This window comes from Squalius cephalus (genome assembly GCF_949319135.1).
Source record: "Squalius cephalus genome assembly, chromosome: 15".
NCBI classification, from domain to species: domain Eukaryota; kingdom Metazoa; phylum Chordata; class Actinopteri; order Cypriniformes; family Leuciscidae; genus Squalius; species Squalius cephalus.
In genome coordinates this window covers 19,734,744-19,754,494 of record NC_137136.1, presented here as the reverse complement: position 1 = coordinate 19,754,494, position 19,751 = coordinate 19,734,744, and the positions used below count along the sequence as shown (strand labels likewise).

Sequence of the window (19,751 nt, the reverse complement as noted above, 5' to 3'; positions counted from 1 at the left end):
AAATAAAGTGTAACCAAAAAACAGGCGGGGATCAATACATTTTGCAAGTAATTTATAGTTTTAAGGCACTCCTTTTTGAAGCAGCTTGAAGCATGTAAATAAAATGTTCAAAACATTTTTAAATGCGACAACTTGGAGCTGGAAACAATACAAACAGTATGCAGAGCATGATGTGCAACAGGATAAGTGCAGCAAGGCCGTTTGGTTTGACAAACACTAGAGGGCAGTATTGTGAAGCTGCTATTTTTATCAAGACACTTTTTTTTTACTGTCAAATTGAACAATAAGTCAGTTTCTGCGTATGTCATTCGTTATATTTGTTCTTTACTACACAAACCCAGTCTCACGGACTAATAATGTTTCCATTATCCTAAACGGACTTCAGCACTAAATAAACAATCTCATCCTCGTTTCGCGTCATTAATAAGGTGCTTGGCAATGAACTGAAATGGCACAAGGCGCAATATTGCGCAAGGCGTTTGCGAAAGCCGAGATTGAAGGTTCACTGTGAATGGTGTGAGAGGTGACGAGAGGAGGAGTAAGCAAAACGGAGTTAAGGAGCACGCGAGACCTCACGAGCGCCACACACTCACGGAAACCCGACCGCAGCTACTTCCGCCCACACTAAAGATGGCGGCTCCCTTCATGGAGAAAATAGCCGAATATTTCGGTTCACCCGAACCGGCGATTCGATTGATTTTGTCTGTCTTATTAGGTAAGTGAACGGCGCACAACTGAGATATTTTAGGCTCCGCGGAGAGCTTGTGATGAGTGTCGTTAGGAGTCATTAGAAGCGTGGACAGGTATGTTGTTGTAGTTGTAGTTGTATTTGAAGTCTGCCCAAGTCACACCTCAAGTCTAACCTGTTCCCAGCTGCACTAAAGACACGGAACCAACACCAACTCTCTCTATTCACACCGACTCTAGCCAGAATCAACTGTCGACAAGGGTGACCTACATGTCACGGTTAACTCCACACATCTGCTAGGATTACAACTAGTTTAACTCGGTAGACCTCCATCTGACAGCTGAGCTGTCTTTTCATTTTGCAACTGTATTTTAGTGCTTTGACCTACAGTTAGCTGTACGGATTCGATGCAAATGAAGCTGGGTTTCAAGTTACAGGTTGATAAGAATAGGGTTGTGAGAGCAGATAGCAGGGTTATTTGTACTTTGGCCAGGTGCATTGCAGTGGACTGGACTGCTAAACCACTTCAACCAGATGAATGACATGTGGGCTGTCTGACTGAGCTGGGAAAACATTTGCATGATTTCCATGGAATGACTGTTACAGTACTGTTGTAGTCTTTCTGTAGCGTTTCATGTGTTTGTAACATATATAGTGTTAATACAGTCCCTCAACAGAGTTTTTACCATGTGGATCATCAGAATGAAGCCTGCTAAACTTCCAGTTTTAACCTGTGCATGATACATATGTTGATGAAACTGTTTTCAGTGTAAAACTGTATTCAATGAGGATGGTGTGAGGAAAAACGTCAAGACCGAAAGTTGAAAACATTTAAACTTTTTACTATGGATGCACAATATATTACATATATGAATGAGACATATAGATCACCTTCTGCTGACACTCACTTAAAACAGAGTTGTTATTGTTGAACAAAACTATACATATTATTTAAAACATTTTGATAATTGAAATGAAGTTAAAACAAAATCTAAATCTTAAACGAATATTAGAATAATTAGACTTGGCCACTAATACAGTAGGTTTAAGCTGAAGTTCTATAATTACTAAAACTGAATTAAAAGTAAGCCAAATAGAAATAAAAAACAACAACTAATGATACACATGATCAAAGCGAAAATGAATAAAAAATAACAGCTAATTCAAAATGCTAATAAATACTATAAAAGTTTATAAATAGCACTCACATAAAGTTAGTATTTAACAGCACTAATCATGTTAAATGTAATCATTAGCACATATCAAAGTGAATATCCATTTTTCATATTGTAGGCCTACATTAGAATTAAAATTCACCTGCAGTATTAAACCTATAGTGTTTGTTTTTTTGTAATTTGCTTTGGAGACCAATTAGTGTAGAATTTTAAGATCGGCCATATTGATCGGTCATTGGCCATAACATGAAAATATTCATCAGCTTATTGATTTTATAATTATATTATTAATATTAGATATTTAATATTGGTGCATCCTCAACACAGATCATACACATTCCTATCCGTCAAACGCTCCATCAAAACTTTCTCTAGTGTCGTGCCCTCAAGAGTACAATTTAGCTAGTCAAGTTTATGTGCAATGACACACGCTCATGAAAGAAGCGTTTATCTACAGTTGCCACACATTATATGCCTAATCTGTTTCTCTTTCTTTTCCCCTGCAGGTTATCCCTTTGCACTGGTCTACCGGTGTTTTTTCTTTCATCAGTCTGCGACAGTTGTTCATCTCTTCCACACATTCTCCGGCCTGGCACTGGCCACGTTTAATTTTGGTGAGATAGAGAACGAAGCAGGGAAGGAGTGAGGAGCTGAAAGATCTGATAACTAGTGTCTTTACAACTGTAACATGTTTAAGTGAGCTTAAACTATTAGCTTACTAGCTTCTTTTTAGCAGTTAAACACTAGTGGTCATGTTTACGTGAATGTCAGTCTTGTGATTTATGTAGTTAGCATCTGCCAGCCCATATTTAGACTGGAGCAGTTTTCTGCCAATAGTTCAGTTCCCCTAATCTTGAACTTGCTTGTTCACACCGATTCCATTGCATCTTATCTAATCACACTGAAGAGTTGATTCTAGGTGTGCTGGCAACATATGTCAGCAGCATTCTCAATATTGAACCACATCAAAGTGGGTTCAAACATAGTTTTCTCACTGAATGGGAGTTTTAAAAGGGAAGATTAAGTTTTAAAAGTATTATTAATGGAATATCACAGTTCTGTTTCCAACATTTCGTTTGCTTTTGTGGTTCATTTTTGTCAAAGATAAGGGCTTTCCGCAGATCAGTTTCCTTATTACAAAACAGTTGCTCTAAAAATACCACACTACCGTTTAAAAGTTTGGGGTTGGTACGATTTTTTTTTAATGTTTCTGAAAGAAGTCTCTTCTGTTCACCATGGCTGCATTATTTGATCTAAAATACAGTAAAAACAGTAATATGGTGAAATATTATACAATTTAAAATGATTGTTTTCTCTTTGAATATTTGTTAAAATTGAATGTATAGCTGTGATTGCAAAGCTGAATTTTCAGCATCATTACTTCAGCATATTAGAATGATTTCTGAAGGATCATGTGACACTGAAGACTGATTTGCTGCTCAAGAAACACTTCCTTTTATTATCAGTGCTAAAAACAGTTGTGCTGCTTAATATTTCTGTTGAATACAAAGTTCAAAAGAAATATTTTGTAACAAAGTCTTTATTGTCACTTTTGATCAATTTAATATGTCCTTGATAAACAAAAGTTTAAATTTCTTAAAAAAAAAACAAAAAAAAACAAAAAAAAGACTCATCCCAGATTTTGAAATGGTAGTGTATATTTCTCATCAGGGCTTGACATTAACACTTGTACTAGTCAGTACTAAATTGAGTTAGTTTTCGCTGCTTATTGCCATTAAACAGTCAAATACACACACAAAAAAAGGTCAAAATACCGGTTTATTCACATAAACACAGTCACTTGTGTTTTAAGTGAACGTAAACACGCATGTGTAACAGTAAAATGGCTCCGTCTCAAATTATGAAAAAATATATTAAAAAAAATATCTATATGGCAGTTTTTCCCCATGCAATCAATGTCAAAATTGTGGCAAGTGAAAGTGGCTGGTAACTTTGGAAAACCATAGTCACAGTGGCTGATGAGCAAAAAAGTTAATGCCAAGCCCTGTTTCTCATTCTCATAAAGGTAATAAACACAGAGCATTAAGGGTTTTTATTTTTATTTTTCATGATATGTTAGTTGTCCAGTGAGAGTGCTTAATTATTTACTTTCGGCCCCCGTCAGATTTCCTCTTGAGGCTGTTCTCTGTAAAGTTATTTAGCATTTAGTGTCCTTGAGAATAATGGAGGGAAAATGAAGGGTATCCTTGACTAACTGCTCTGCAGTCTGTGGTCAGGGTTTCCTGGTGACTGTGGCTTTAAAGAAGATTGTGACAGAGAGACATGAGGTTTTGTCACCATGGCAATAACCCCTGGTGGTGAGAGCGTGGCTAATGAGAATATGAGTGGCAGGTTGAAAAGCAAGCTAATGAAAACAGATGAGTGTTGTGTTGGGTAATGGGAAAATTAACTTGTGCTTGTATTCTGTGTATTTGATTTCTTTTGTGCTGCATTTGGATCTAACAGCAGGTCTGTCTCTCTTTGTCATTATCTGAGACATTCTACTTTAGTTTGAGTCTAAAATCTGCCTTTCTCTAACTTTTTCCTTTTGAAAGGGATAGTTCACCCAAAAATCAACATTCTTGTTCTCATTATCATTTACTCACCCTCATGTTGTTTCAAACCCACTTGACTTTTCTCCCGTAGATCACAAAAGAAGAATTTTTGAAGAATATCCCAGCCCCTTTTTTTCCGTATAATGAATATGAATGGGAACAGGATTTGACAGGCTCCAAAATGTCCAAGAAATGCACCACTAAAGTATGAATTATCATATAGTCCATTCTACTTGTGCACCATATTTCAGCCCTTCTAAAGTCATACAATATGTTTCTGTGATAAACATGCCAAAAATGTTGTTGTTTTTCACTGATAATGTTCCCTTCCACCGTTCAATGAAGCTTTACAAAATGGTACGTCATACTCCATTGGTTCTCATGAGCAAGTCTTATTTATGTCAAAAATGGCATATTTGATTTGTCAGTGAATAAGTTTAAAATTCTGGTCTGTTCCGAAGGCTTAGAATATAGCTCACTTTTATAGGCTTAATATATAGATCACTTTTAGGATACTTTTAATGGTGTTCTTGTTATTTTGGAGCTTGACATACCCAGTGCTCATTTGTTGGCATGATATGGAAAAGAGAGACCGTCAAAAAACAATTACTCATTCAATTACAAAAAAATTCTCCTTTTGTGCTCCACAGAAGAAAGAAAATGACAAAAGGGTGAGTAAATGATGACACAATTGGCATTTTGGCTGAATTATTCTGTTCTATTAAAAATCTTCTATTAAAAATCTTATTGTCTCATATTGAAAAAAAAATCTCATATTGTAGATAAACTTGTAGTTATGTGATGGTCTGGTTCTGCTGGAATGCAATAACTCATCTCTCCATGTCCTTCCCTCAGGGTATCAGGTCGGTCACTCCTTCTTATGTATAATCATTCAGTTCTTGATGCTGAGGCTGATGGGAAGGACAGTCACATGCGTTCTGAGTAGCTTTATCTTTCAGATGGTGAGAACACACACACACACTCATTCACTTTTCTTTATCTCTTTATCAGTTCTTGTGCTCTTGACGTGATCTTGTGCATGAACTGCTGTAAGCTTAAAACTACCATATTGGATCATGCATTTAATCCTTAATTTAATAGTTATAATAGTGCTTAACTTTGCGGTGCATTGCATGCTTAACATTGAAGTACCAGACTGATACTTCATGACTTTTCTTACACTCACGAACTTATGACATGCTTCAGCCATCCTCCATGACCAATGTTATATTTTATGTCAGGGTCACGCAGACCCCAGTTAAAAAAACATGATTAAATTCACATGATGAGATTTTCTGTCTGGTGTACACACTGCGAGAGATACACTCCTCCTCTTTCTGGAATGTCTACCAGTCATATTTCTGAAAAATGCTTATCTGTTGAGAAAAATCTTTTATTAATGAGCCTAAAAGAATGTGAAGGGAAATTAAGAGCTTTTTTTTTTTTTAAAGTTAACACATCTTTAGGATCTCTTTAACCCCAGACAGAAAAACAATAAAGTCAATGTCAAACAGAACCTGAGGCTGTACACTGTCTCTTTTTGTGTGGCAGATATATCTGTTGATGGGTTATTACTACACAGCTACAGACGAGTATGATATCAAATGGACCATGCCTCACTGTGTCCTCACACTCAAACTCATCGGTATGATGCCTGCTTTTAATTACCATCTCTTCCTTATCTATTATTTCCCTGACTTTATATATTTACAACTGCATTCTGTTAAACTATTTCTCACAAGGCAATCACAAGGTGAATTAACAGATAGTTACAAAATGCCATAGTACAGTAATGGTTGAAGTGTGTGTGTGTCTGTTTATATTTGTGTATAATATAAATATATATCCCTATATATATATATATATATATATATATATATATATATATATATATATATATATATATATATATATATATATATATATATATATATATATATATATATATATATATATATATATATATATATATATATATATATATATATATATGATGACTGATAAGTGGAAGATGTTGAAAATAATGTTAAATCCTACAAGTGAATTTAGGAATCACATTATTATAATATACAGTATGTTCATTTTTTACAGTTTTATTCAATTATTAGTGTTTTTAAAAAGTGTTTTTGAGTATTAGAGAACAGCAAGGTAATGTAAACTTAAAAACAGTGGAAATTAACATGCACAATAAATATCCACTGCTAAAATTAATTAAAATGTTTCATACTGATAGAAACGGATATGGTATGTGTTGTAAATCCCTACTGTAGATGTACCTAGGTATGTTATTACCATGTCTGCAAAACCATGGTATTTTTTACTCTGTACTAGTGTAATTACCATTGTTGTTACTATTTATTTTATACTTAATCACTATTTTGAAATTTTCCACTTTATAAAAGACGTATTGTCTGTAATATTGTTGTTATATGAGATCAGCATCACCTTTTTTTTCTCCTCCAGTGCTAGTGCTCATGTCATGTTAGTACTGACGATTATTCATTTTCTCATTGCAGGTTTAGCGCTTGATTACTATGACGGTGGAAAAGAAGTGAGTTTGACTTTATGAACTGCTATTATCTTCCACCATTTCTGTCTTCCTTTGTTCAGTTTGTTCACCTTTCATCCTCTTATCATTATCTCACTGCTTTTCCTCTTCCTGCATCACTCTTTGTATTTTTATGCATGATTTGAGCGCAAGGAACTGATGAGGAACCACAAAGTATCTTCTTCAGTTGTGTAGCAGACGTTCTGCTAAATGGCCACTATGGATCAGTGTAATGATTCCTGGCAAGGTGAAATGTAGTGAAGTTCCCTAAGATGTAATTTTGTAATCTTTTAGTTCTATACTGCAGTGATCTCATCTGTGGCTCATATTAAACGCCTCTGTCTAAATATTAATCGTAGCAGTGGCTTGACACAGTTGGCGTCTTCATGTGATTGTGTGAAAGGTTATATCTATTGATTATCTCCCTCTGTGTCAATAACTGTAGTCACTCAAGAAAGACAATTCCTACTCCTTTTAAAGCAATGTTTTATTGAGGGTGTAAAGATTACCTTATGGCCGAAAATAGACTGATTACACCTGGTATTAACATCCATCTCAGGCGATTTGATCAGTCAGACAGACAGATCGCGCGATGTTTACACCTGGTATCATGCGTCTCCTTTGACCAGCTGTGACATCACTTCACATTACATCAATTATTCTCTCAAATACTGTATATTTGTCATTTAAATCAAGTCACAAATGTGATTTTTCACCCTTAGAATGTGGTTTAAGTGAAAAAAGTCACTAAACGTTTTTGACCCTGTATTAAATACTAACCACTTGATATGGATCTCGGTACCAGGTGTAAATGGGTACATGCACTTTTCTTTGTTCACTGGCATGACTATATGGCATTCAAAACAAGAGTCTTTACACTACTGTTCAAAAGTTTTGGTCGGAAAGATTTTTTTGGAAAGAAATTAATTATTTTTTATTTAGCAAAGATGCATTAAATTGATCAAAAGTAACAGAAATCTTTTGTAACTTTATAAATGTCTTTACTGTTCTTTTGCGCTTTCTATTCTTCAAAGAATCCTGAAAAAAATGTCACCTTTTGTGTCACAAGTCTGTTTTCAACATAATAAGAACTGTTTCTTGAGCACCAAATCAACATATTCAAATGATTCCTGAAGGATCATGTGACACTGAAGTCTGGAGTAATAATGCTGAAAATTCAAATTTGTCATCACAGTTATACATTACATTTTAAAATATATTACATTAGAAAACCTTTATTTTAAATGGTAATAATACTTAACAATATTACTGTTTATTCTGTGTTTTTAATCAAATAAACACAGTCTTGATTACCATAATAGACTTCTTTCGTTAAAACAAATCTTACAGACCCCAAACTTTAAAGTGGAAGTGTATATCTGTTATCTTTATAGATTTCTGCGGCCAGTTCCTATCTTTTTAATTCATTTACTCATTTTCTTTTATGTAGCAATCTCAGATAAACGCAGAACAGAAGAAGTCTGCCCTCAGCTCTACGCCGTCTCTGTTGGAGGTCTTTGGTTTCTCATACTTCTATGGAGGCTTTCTGGTAGGGCCTCAGTTCACACTGCGAAACTACCAGATGCTGGTGTCTCGAGAGATGTCCGATGTCCCCGGACAACCACCCAATAGGTAAGTGCACAAAATTTCACAAGTGCAACAATACTAGCTCAGCTAAAGTCTGTCAAACCAATTTTACTTTCTACAAACAGGATTAATATGTCCATTACAAGGACATTGACTTCTTTCACTTGCTCAAGGACAAAGTGATAATGAACAAGTCTTAGTAACTCACTCAATCTTTGTGTTTGTCGTAAACCTTTAAGCTATAGGCATTCATATAGACACTGGATGCTCTAATGCTATTGGATTGCTGTACAACAGGCCATAGAGTTAGAAAATGTGGTCACACTTTAGTTTAGGGTATTGAGACTTTTGTCTCAATAAACTCCTAATTACTGCTTATTAATAGTTAGTAAGGCAGTTGTTACTTTTAGGTATTGGCTAGGATTAATATGTACTTTATAAGTACTAATAAAAAGCCAATATCCTAGTAATATGCATGCTAATAAGCAACTAGTTTATATAGTGAGAATTGGACCCTAAACTAAAGTGTTAATGGAAATTTAATTACAAATAAGACCTATTACTGGTAAAAATAAGATATCAATCCATTTTGACAGGAAATCAGTTTTCTCACTGTTAAAAATGAACATTCTGTGTTTTGTTGTTTGTATATGAATTGCAATACATCATACCATGAAGACGATAATTGATTACCAATGCATGAAAAGTCAATCAGAATGCAGACAGATTGTGACATGCTTTTCCACACATAATTTTTTTTATTATATCCCTGAGACAAATAATATAGAACAGCAAAACCCTTCATAATAACTTTATACTGAGAAATAGCACAGTCTTTGTCACATGGTGCCTCAACTCATTTGCATAAAGTTACGGTTTTCTCAACTTTGTCAAATTGCTGAGCTCCCCCATATCATGACTCCAATTGTCACTTTAGCTTGAAATTGAAAATGAATGGTATGCATTTTAGGCAGCACTGCTTTTGACCACAACTTAACTAGTACTGACCCATTAATGCTTATTATAGTCCTCTGTTAATGAACTATTTAATCGAACAAGCATTTCTTCCTCTTGCAGTGTGGTTCCAGCAATGAAGCGATTCGGTTTAGGTCTGATCACCCTATCTATCTTTGCGATGGGCGGGCCGCTCTACCCAGCTAACTACTACTTAACAGATGAGTTTGAGGTTAGTGGATTGTGACTGAACATACACAGTCACAAAATGAATGTTCAGGATTTAAGTTGTTAACAGCCTTGTGTCTGTATCTCTTGAGCTGCCACTTGTTTTTGTTCTGTGATCTTTTCAATGTGGCACTGATGCCACAGAAAGCTCACAGTCTGAATGAGAGCACTCTTTAAGTCTGTCAGGTATAGTCTTGGTGTGTATAGTAATTTTGGAAATGAAAAACGGTTACTGCGAGCCACATTTTTGACTGAGGTTAAAATGCAGAGGAGCAAGTTAAAATGAGTTCACACAAACAGTAAAAAAAAAATGATTCATTGTTAGGGGTGTTCATGTATAACCAAGACTCAGTTATATTAATTAAATCAGTTCAGCTTATCAAATTTCAATTATTTCAACATTTCAGCACAAACGTATGGAGCAATCATTCAAGCAGTGTGCTAAAGCTGTAGCTTGCACTGCATGTTACATGCGTATAGAAAGCATGGCTTGCGTATTCTTGCCTTGTAAAAGTAAAGCAGTCTTGATGTAATCAGATGTGGGAGCGCTTTCCAAACAACGATTGCGTTTACTTCAAACATTGCGTGTTAAAGGGATAGTTCACCCAAAAATGAAAATTCTGTCATCCTTTACTCACCCTCAAGTCGTTTCAAACCTGTACGAGTTTCTTTCTTCTGCTGAACACAAAAGAAGATATTTTGAAGAATGTCGGTAATCAAACCGTTGATGGGCCATAGAATGGAATAAAAATATTACGGAAATCATTGAGGCCCATCAACTGTTTGATTACTGACGTTCCTTAAAATATCTTCTTTTGTGTTCAGCAGAAGAAAGAAATTAAGTTCGGAACAACTTGACGGTGAGTAAATGATGACAGAATTTTCATTTTTGGGTGAACTATCCCTTTTATGTACAACATGACAACAAGCACCATAATCATATCGTTAAACACGATACTCTTGTTGCGTGCTGTAATTTGGCATATTTTACAAACTATACAATAAAATTTTATTGGACAAAGAGTCATATCTGTATTTTCTGTATCATTATTGTTAGTAACATAGTGAGTTAAACTAACCTAAACCTAAAACAAAACATTGATTGATTTAACATTGCTCAAATACTTAAATAAACTCCTGTTTGTTTAATACAAGGTAAATATCTTGCAAAAAATATTTCAGTAATTTCTTTTGATTTTAGTACAATGAGATGATGTTTTAAATCATGTTTTCAAATTTTGAATGATTATGATTACATACAATGATATCACACTATTCTCAAACAGAATAATTGGTCTTTATACAAAATATACCGTAGTTGTCTTTGTATTTTAGGAATGATGTCCCTTGGAATATATAATAGTTCATTTAATTGTTAATTTGGTAACACTTTACAGTAAGGTTTCATTAGTTAGAACTGATAATAAACAATACTTCTGCAGCATATATTAATCTTATTTAATGTTAATTTCAACATTTAATTATACATTTTTAAAATCCAAAGTAGTAATTGTTAACATTAGCTAATGCACTGTAAACTAACATGAGCAATGAACAACTCTATTTTTATTAACTAACATTAACAAAGATTAATGCATACTGTAACTAATGTATTGCTTAGTTCATGATAGTTAATACATTAATGTTAACAAATGAGACCTTATTGTAAAGTGTTACCGTTAGTTTGAATGAAAAACAAGTATGAAAAGTCTTGACATCCCTATTCATTATCATTTAAACCTCTTTCTGCAAAAATACAGTAATCATTTGATTGCTGTACGGGACGCAAAATAAAATGAAAACATACTATTTTTTAAAAATGGTTTTATAAGGTTAAATCATGTTTAAAAAGAAAGATTTGTCATAATGCATCAGAAGTGATTCATTTCTTCTTATCTGTGATTCAGGCACATCCGTTCTGGTACAAGTGTGTGTACATCCTAGTGTGGGTGAAAGTAAACCTGTATAAGTACATCAGCTGCTGGCTGATCACGGTGAGTAAACAGCACAACCACAATCCTCCATTAAGAGCACACTTGTGGTAATTGAGAGTCATTACATTTCATGCTGCGCACTCTGTCAATGAATCTTTACTCTCTTCTTGGTGAGATGTTAGCTGTGTAAAAAGTCAATTACGGTCAAGACGTGGCTTTCTTTTTCTAGCTGAGAATGTGAAACTGAACCTCCTTAGGGTTCGCCCGACTAGAAGTACAAGCCACACCTGATCAGGTTGTGAGGACGGTAAACAGGTTTTCAGGCTTAAAACTTTCTGTAGATTGTGAGTTGTAGGTGTGATTGCATTGTTTTAATTGTTTTCTTTATGTTTGGAAAGGTTTCATTGACATTCAGTGGGCCAATTTCTATTGTATTTTACTTTTCTTCTTTTTTTGAGACTTAGGCCACACTTAAAATGTCTGAATGCCTAAATAAAGTCTCAGTTCTGAACAGCATATCTGTTGTTTTATGATTTATAACCAAACCACATCATATATAATTCCACTTGGTTTGATATTTTGTATCAAATGCAAAGACATTCATACAGTTTTTAGATGTAACCTAATGGGATAGTTCAACCAAAAATGAAAATTAGCCCATGATTTACTCACCCTCAAGTCATACTAGGTGTATATGACATTCTTCTTTCAGACGAATACACTCATCTAAAGGATTATTAGGAACACCTGTTCAATTTCTCATTAATGCAATTATCTAATCAACCAATCACATGGCAGTTGCTTCAATGCATTTAGGGGTGTGGTCCTGGTCAAGACAATCTCCTGAACTCCAAACTGAATGTCAGAATGGGAAAGAAAGGTGATTTAAGCAATTTTGAACGTGGCATGGTTGTTGGTGCCAGACAGGCCGGTCTGAGTATTTCACAATCTGCTCAGTTACTGGGATTTTCACGCACAACCATTTCTAGGGTTCACAAAGAATGGTGTGAAAAGGGAAAAACATCCAGTATGCGGCAGTCCTGTGGGCGAAAATGCCTTGTTGATGCTAGAGGTCAGAGGAGAATGGGCCGACTGATTCAAGCTGATAGAAGAGCAACTTTGACTGAAATAACCACTCGTTACAACCGAGGTATGCAGCAAAGCATTTGTGAAGCCACAACACGCACAACCTTGAGGCGGATGGGCTACAACAGCAGAAGACCCCACCGGGTACCACTCATCTCCACTACAAATAGGAAAAAGAGGCTACAATTTGCACAAGCTCACCAAAATTGGACAGTTGAAGACTGGAAAAATGTTGCCTGGTCTGATGAGTCTCGATTTCTGATGGTAGAGTCAGAATTTGGCGTAAACAGAATGAGAACATGGATCCATCATGCCTTGTTACCACTGTGCAGGCTGGTGGTGGTGGTGTAATGGTGTGGGGGATGTTTTCTTGGCACACTTTAGGCCCCTTAGTGCCAATTGGGCATCGTTTAAATGCCACGGCCTACCTGAGCATTGTTTCTGATGTCCATCCCTTTATGACCACCATGTACCCATCCTCTGATGGCTACTTCCAGCAGGATAATGCACCATGTCACAAAGCTTGAATCATTTCAAATTGGTTTCTTGAACATGACAATGAGTTCACTGTACTAAAATGGCCCCCACAGTCACCAGATCTCAACCCAATAGAGCATCTTTGGGATGTGGTGGAACGGGAGCTTCGTGCCCTGGATGTGCATCCCACAAATCTCCATCAACTGCAAGATGCTATCCTATCAATATGGGCCAACATTTCTAAAGAATGCTTTCAGCACCTTGTTGAATCAATGCCACGCAGAATTAAGGCAGTTCTGAAGGCGAAAGGGGGTCAAACACAGTATTAGTATGGTGTTCCTATTCATCCTTTAGGTGAGTGTACAATCGGAGTTATATTAAAAAATGTCCTGGCTCTTCCAAACTGAATAATGGCAATGAATGGCCGTTTCTGTTTTGAAGTCCATAAAAGTGCATCTATCCATCATAAAAGTGCTCCACACAGCTCTGGGAGGTTAATAAAGGCCTTCTGATGTGTTTGTGTAAGAAAAATATCCATATTTAAAACCTTACAAATTAAAATAACCAGCCTCCGGCCAAACTAACATACGGATTTGACTTAACTGTAACGTGCAACTTATGCGAGTAATGTAACGCACTGCTGATATTTACGCTACGCCATGACGCACTACGCTACTTCCGACATCACAAGCTGCGTAAGTTGCACTTTAGGCGCAAGCAGAGCCGAAGCTGTTAAGCTTCTCTTCAGAAGGCCTTTATTAACCCCTCGGAGCCGCGTGGAACACCTTTTATGATGGATGGATGCACTTCTGGACCAGAAACAGCCATTATACAGCTTGGAAGAGCCATACTCATCCCTAAATAAATATATAAATATATATATATCTCTATATTCTTAGGAAGGTGTGTGTATACTCTCCGGGCTGGGCTATAATGGGAAGAACGAAAAAGGGGAGCCCCAATGGGATGCCTGTGCCAATGTGAGGGTATGGCTATTTGAGACCACGCCCCTCTTCACAGGCACCATCAATTCCTTCAACATCAACACAAATGCTTGGGTGGCCAGGTATGTGCTTTTTTTAATGTATTTGACATTTATTCACATCAGTGACTTTGAAAATCTTATTGTTTTTCTTTTCAATCTATGCGTCAATTTATTTTTTCTCCATTTCTCGTCTACAATACAGGCATGTGTTTAAGAGGTTGAAGTTTTTGGGTAACAAGTTGTTGTCTCAAATGTTCACATTGTTATTCCTGGCTGTCTGGCACGGCTTGCACTCGGGGTACCTCATCTGCTTCTCCGTGGAGTTCATCATTGTCAATGTGGAGAAGCAGGTAACCATGGCAACATTACTATACCAGACATGAGGCGTGAAGTTGTTTGAAATCTAGATGTCTAAAGTCTTTGAGTCACTTACTTTCATGCCAACAGAAGGCAGATCTGAAAGTTTACAGCTTTGAAGATATAGTGTCTCTGAGTTTAGTATCTCACTGAGTATTTATTTGAAATTATTGTCTTGCTCTGATATAAGTGATGGAGCAAAAAAACTGCATTCTAGAGTCCTGATATATCAGTTATACTTAATAAGTTAAACTTATCAAATATTAAATCTATTTTGAACGGCTTGCACAGGATACATTACACACACACACAACACTACTACTGTTCAAGAGTGTTTTATGCTCTTCATGCTCTTGTCTTATGCTCACCAAGGCAGCATTTATTTGATAAACAGTATTTGAGTATCAGAAATATTAATACTATTTAATATATTTGAATATGTTTTAAAATGTAATTTATTCCTGTGATGGTAAAGCTGAATTTTCAGCATCATTACTCCAGTCTTCAGTGTCACATGATCTTTAGAAATCATTCTAATATACTGATTTGCTGCTCAAGAAACATTTCTTATTATTGTTATCAATGTTGAAAAAATTCTATGATAAATAGTAGTGCTGTCAAATCGATTAATCGCATCTAACATAAAAGTTTTTGTTTACAGAATATATGTGTGTGTATATATTATATTTTCATATATATTATATATATATATATGTCTTTGTGTGCATGTCTGTGTATATATGCATATACACACACATGAAGATATTTTTGATGAAATCTGAGAGCTTTCTGTCCCTCCATTGACAACAACGTCATTGCAAATTTCAAGGCCCAGAAAGTCCATGTAACTACAGTGGTTCAACCTTAATATTATGAAGCGACGAGAATACTTTTTGTGCGCAAAAAAAAAACCTTCACCTCCATTCATAAATCCTCTCCCGTGGCCTCATGGGATAGTAAAGTGTCCATTGAATGCACACTTCAGAATCTCGGAGGTAGTAGTAGGTCATCCGGGGACTTTTCGCCTACTGTTTTTTGAATACTATATATTTGGACATACTACTCTCTTGGCGTACTGTTTTTCGCATACTATATAAGACCTTATGTATCCCCGCCCCTTTTCAGCGCTTCGCTCGTTGTCTTTTGACTTCCGGTCTGTATTTTCACAGCGATTTTGCTTGTTTATTAATGAACGGCTCGTTTTAAAATCTTCCCGGTCGTCTGACATTTGTTAAGTCATTTGCTTTAAACATTACAGTCCTCATGATAACTTTCGTTAACTTTACATTAAGTAAATCCACTTCAAAAGCTAATTACTTCTGGACAGCAATGCCATAGAAATATACAGAGCGACTGCAAAAACGGAAGTTAAAAGACAATATTCTAAAGATGGCGGCGCCCTCGTTTCTCTGGTGCATAAGGTCTATAGTAGGGAAGTATTCGATTTCAGACGCAGCGATTGAGAGCACAGATCATGTGTCCACCACGCGTATCTAATTGACAGATATACCACTCGCTCTTTATTTCAGTGTTGTTGTAGTTGTTTCAGTGTACGGTTTGCTTTACACATTCTGTGCAAAAGCATATAGTTAAAGTAAACTTCATCATTCAACTGAACTGTGCACATGCATTTTAGACACGTCTTTTTCCATCTATGCAATAAATGCACATGCTCTAATGAGCGTCTTTACTGCTGGGCTATGACCCATTTCAGGGGAAGCCAAAATTACAATTTAAAATCTATCAGAGATATAGAAATGTATCTGCATATTACAAACAAAGCGTCATATAATGAGAAGGCTACTTTCTACAACCTTTATATCCTGTGGTCATGGTGAAATTAGGTTCCTCCAATCTTTCATATAAAAAAAAGGAAAGAAAACAACGGTGAGGAGGTCGACGATTCCCCAAATTTCTGAATCGATCAGAAGACTGTTGCAGCTGTTTTGAGTATCTATCTTTCTTGTGCAACACAATCTTACAGGTTGAAGACAGCTGTGAGTATGTGAGGAGGCATCTCGCCCTTGTAGTCCTACTTTAAAATGTGAGACATCATTAAATGAAAGTCAATGGAACATTTACAATTGATATTTTCCTGTCTGAGCCAAACACATTTTTTTGATGAATGCTGATGGTACAGATTGATCATTAACCTTCTCAGGAGAAAAACAAAACAAGTTGAAATGTAATATTATTCAGTGAAATATGGCTCTAGGCAAGATTGAAACATTGTGCATGTTTACTTGCAGTATGTGTCCACCGGTGTGGAGTGAGTGGAGCGAAGCGCTTTCGCTTTATTTTTTATGGGATCTGAGCGACAGGCTCATATATGGAAACTTACATCGAGGCAAAGCAAGCAATGTTTTTTTACAGCATTTTTTAATGCTTAAATACTAAATGTATTTGTTAATGTTCATTTATACAACTTGAAATGATAAATGTATTAGCATTTTGGCCAGAATATTGAGCGTTTCTTCCACGTACGTGGACACATGCCATTAAACAATGGCTAAATGTAATATAACTTCTCTAAATATTTTTGCAGGCTCAGGCACTGGTGCGGGACAGTCCTTTTCTGACATCCATCGCTCAGAGTCATCTGTATCCACTTGTATATTTAGTACAGCAGTTAATTCACTGGCTATTTATGGGATACCCTCTGGTGCCATTCTGCCTCTTCACTTACGACAAGTGGCTCAAGGTGTGTACTTACTACTCAGGCATTCGTTCATCATTAATCTGATGTTGGATGTCCATGTTCCTAACCACCTTTATCAAAGTGTTTGCTATTGTCACTTACATTTTGAATGCATTTGTTTTCCAGGTTTACTCCTCCATTTATTTCTGTGGTCACATCTTTTTCTTCGCTGCCTTTCTCGTCCTGCCATACCTCCGCAAGGTGTTCGTGCCTCGAAAAAAAGGCAGTGAGAAAAAGGAGGATTAATTAAAAGGGTAAATTTAGCATCTGTCTCTTCTAGACTCTCTTGTTTGTGCTTACCTATCTGTTATCACTGTTTTTTTGTATGTGTGTGAGAGTGACACCTATTCTTTCCTGTTTGCTGTTTCCTGTGCTTCAGATCATATTAGTAGTTGCATGAACAGCGTCACAATGTCTGTATTACCAGTTTGAAACTCAAGATATTCTTTGGCCCTGTTTACATGGTATTTACATCTATCCATTGTGAGCCGGTCTGACCGATCACAGAAATCATTTCAATATGCTGATTTGCTACTCAAGAAACATTTCTTATTATTATCAAGGTTGAAAACAGCTGAGCTGCTTAATATTTTTGTGGAAATCATGATAGTTTTTTTTTTTTTCACAGGATTTATTGATTAATAAACAGGGCAGCATTTATTTGAAATATTAATTGAAATAATTTTTGTAATATTATAAATGTCTTTACTTTTGCTTTTGATCAATTTAATGCATCCTTGCTGAATAAACATTTTATTTATTTATTTATTTATTTTTAAATTCCGACCCTAAACTTTTGAATGGTAGTGTACGTCACTTTATCCATGTTACTGCATGTTGATAAAGCACAAACAAATTAGAAACAAATGTAAACGAAAGCATGAAAAAAAAAAAAATCTGCGCACCATTCTTCCAAACTGTGCAAATATTCTTGAATTTTTATCTCACCTTAAAGGAGAACTCTGGTCAATTTTAACATTGAGCTCATTTTTTTGTAAATTTGGAGTGCTGTCAGTACAGAGAACAACGACAAAAATCGGTGTTGCCTACACCGTGTTATCCTCTTTTTAAAATTTGTACCCTGTTGACTTCAATGGGGCAAGTTTTAAACCTGCTTTTAGCCTCTTAACATCCTTGATGTGTCATTACAAGTGCCCAGCCATGTTGAGTGATTCCTTCAGAGTGAACACGGGTGAATCTGACTGCAGTAGATGTGAAAGATATGAATAAAAGTGATGTTAATTCAGCCAGCGCACATACCTGTATTTACATCCTGTTTTCGGTCGAAGTCCAAAGTAGTCGATTGTCGAGTTCACGCGCATAGGTTTAGTACGTACGATCACGCGCGTGAACTCGACAATCGACTACTGTGGACTTCGACCGAAAACAGGTGCAAATCATAATGTACATCATTTGTTCTTTCTTGAATTCCACTAGCACAAAAAGAAAAAAGATTTGCAGTTTCCGTGTCCTTTTCTATTGTGACCCAAATCCCTTGAACCCACATCACATCTTAATTACGGCTTCCGAACACGTACGTAGGATCTTCCCAGGAGGACTTATAAGCAGCATAATCATACTTCATTAGATCATGACTGATGATTCAGTTAGGATCAGTGTGACCATAAGCCATTTAATTCCAGTGGGAAAAATTGTATCATCCTTCTGTCTCAAAGCTTTTCGCTGGCGCTGCGGCAATGTTTAATTCATCCAGGTCTTCATAAAATGTCTGTTTATTTGTTGCATTACAGTTTTTTTCCCCTCTCATCCAAGCGTTTTGTCATAATCATAATGAGTTTTTACTGATAACTGACAAAACCTTTAGCAATCTTTGACTAAAAGTGCTTTAGAATTAGTGACTGTGAAAGTCAAATGATCACCCTTTTTCTTCCTCTTTGTCTTACACAGGTTTGTTTGCGGCCATCTAAGTTTGACTGGAGTGAACTGTGACTTTTAAAGAGCACCTGAAGAGGACAAATTTTAAGGCCTTTAGTAATATATTACTATTTACATACAGCACTGATGTATGTGTACAAATGTTGGAAAGTTTTCTCATTCTTTCTGACTCTAATGAAAAGGGTTAAAGGTTGCAGAAATGCAAGCATTTCTGAGGTTCAAGATTCGTTAAATAAGATTTACTGATGTTTGGTGGCTGAAAATAATTATACTGTATCTGCTCATACCATTGCACTCATTACTCACAGGAAACAGGAAATGAGACCATTACTAATCAGAGAACTGGCTTTTGCTGTCGCTGAGGTCATGTGTGCACTTTTAGAGGGAATGTAGAGCATGTATTTGAAAGATGGAAACAAATGAGACCTTTTTTATTTTTCTTTGCTAGCAACTTCCAACTTGTGTACCTTTAGATAGAAAATAAGACATTGAAATGTGAAACACACATAAGAGTGAACAGTGACTGAACATTCACCATCGCCTGGCATTATAAATGAATGTTTTTCATTTTTATAACCTATTT

General features: G+C 35.9%; 1 protein-coding gene across 2 annotated transcripts; it reads left to right on the top strand.

Annotated features, from left to right (window-relative positions):
• The first annotated feature begins 515 nt into the window (after positions 1-515).
• Positions 516-19,588, top strand: lpcat3 (lysophosphatidylcholine acyltransferase 3). 2 transcript variants are annotated; one of them, XM_079894795.1, is made up of 13 exons: positions 516-715; positions 2,370-2,477; positions 5,271-5,380; positions 5,970-6,063; positions 6,935-6,969; positions 8,417-8,598; positions 9,631-9,739; positions 11,643-11,729; positions 14,132-14,298; positions 14,420-14,567; positions 17,120-17,275; positions 17,399-17,526; positions 19,181-19,588. In XM_079894795.1, exons 1-12 carry the CDS (start codon positions 631-633, stop codon positions 17,516-17,518), a joined length of 1,401 nt encoding a protein of 466 aa, XP_079750921.1. In that variant the 5' UTR covers positions 516-630; the 3' UTR covers positions 17,519-17,526; positions 19,181-19,588. The 2 variants fall into 2 exon arrangements, with proteins under 2 accessions (XP_079750921.1, XP_079750920.1); XM_079894794.1 differs by having other exon boundaries at positions 555-715; positions 5,274-5,380.
• The last annotated feature ends 163 nt before the right edge of the window (positions 19,589-19,751 follow it).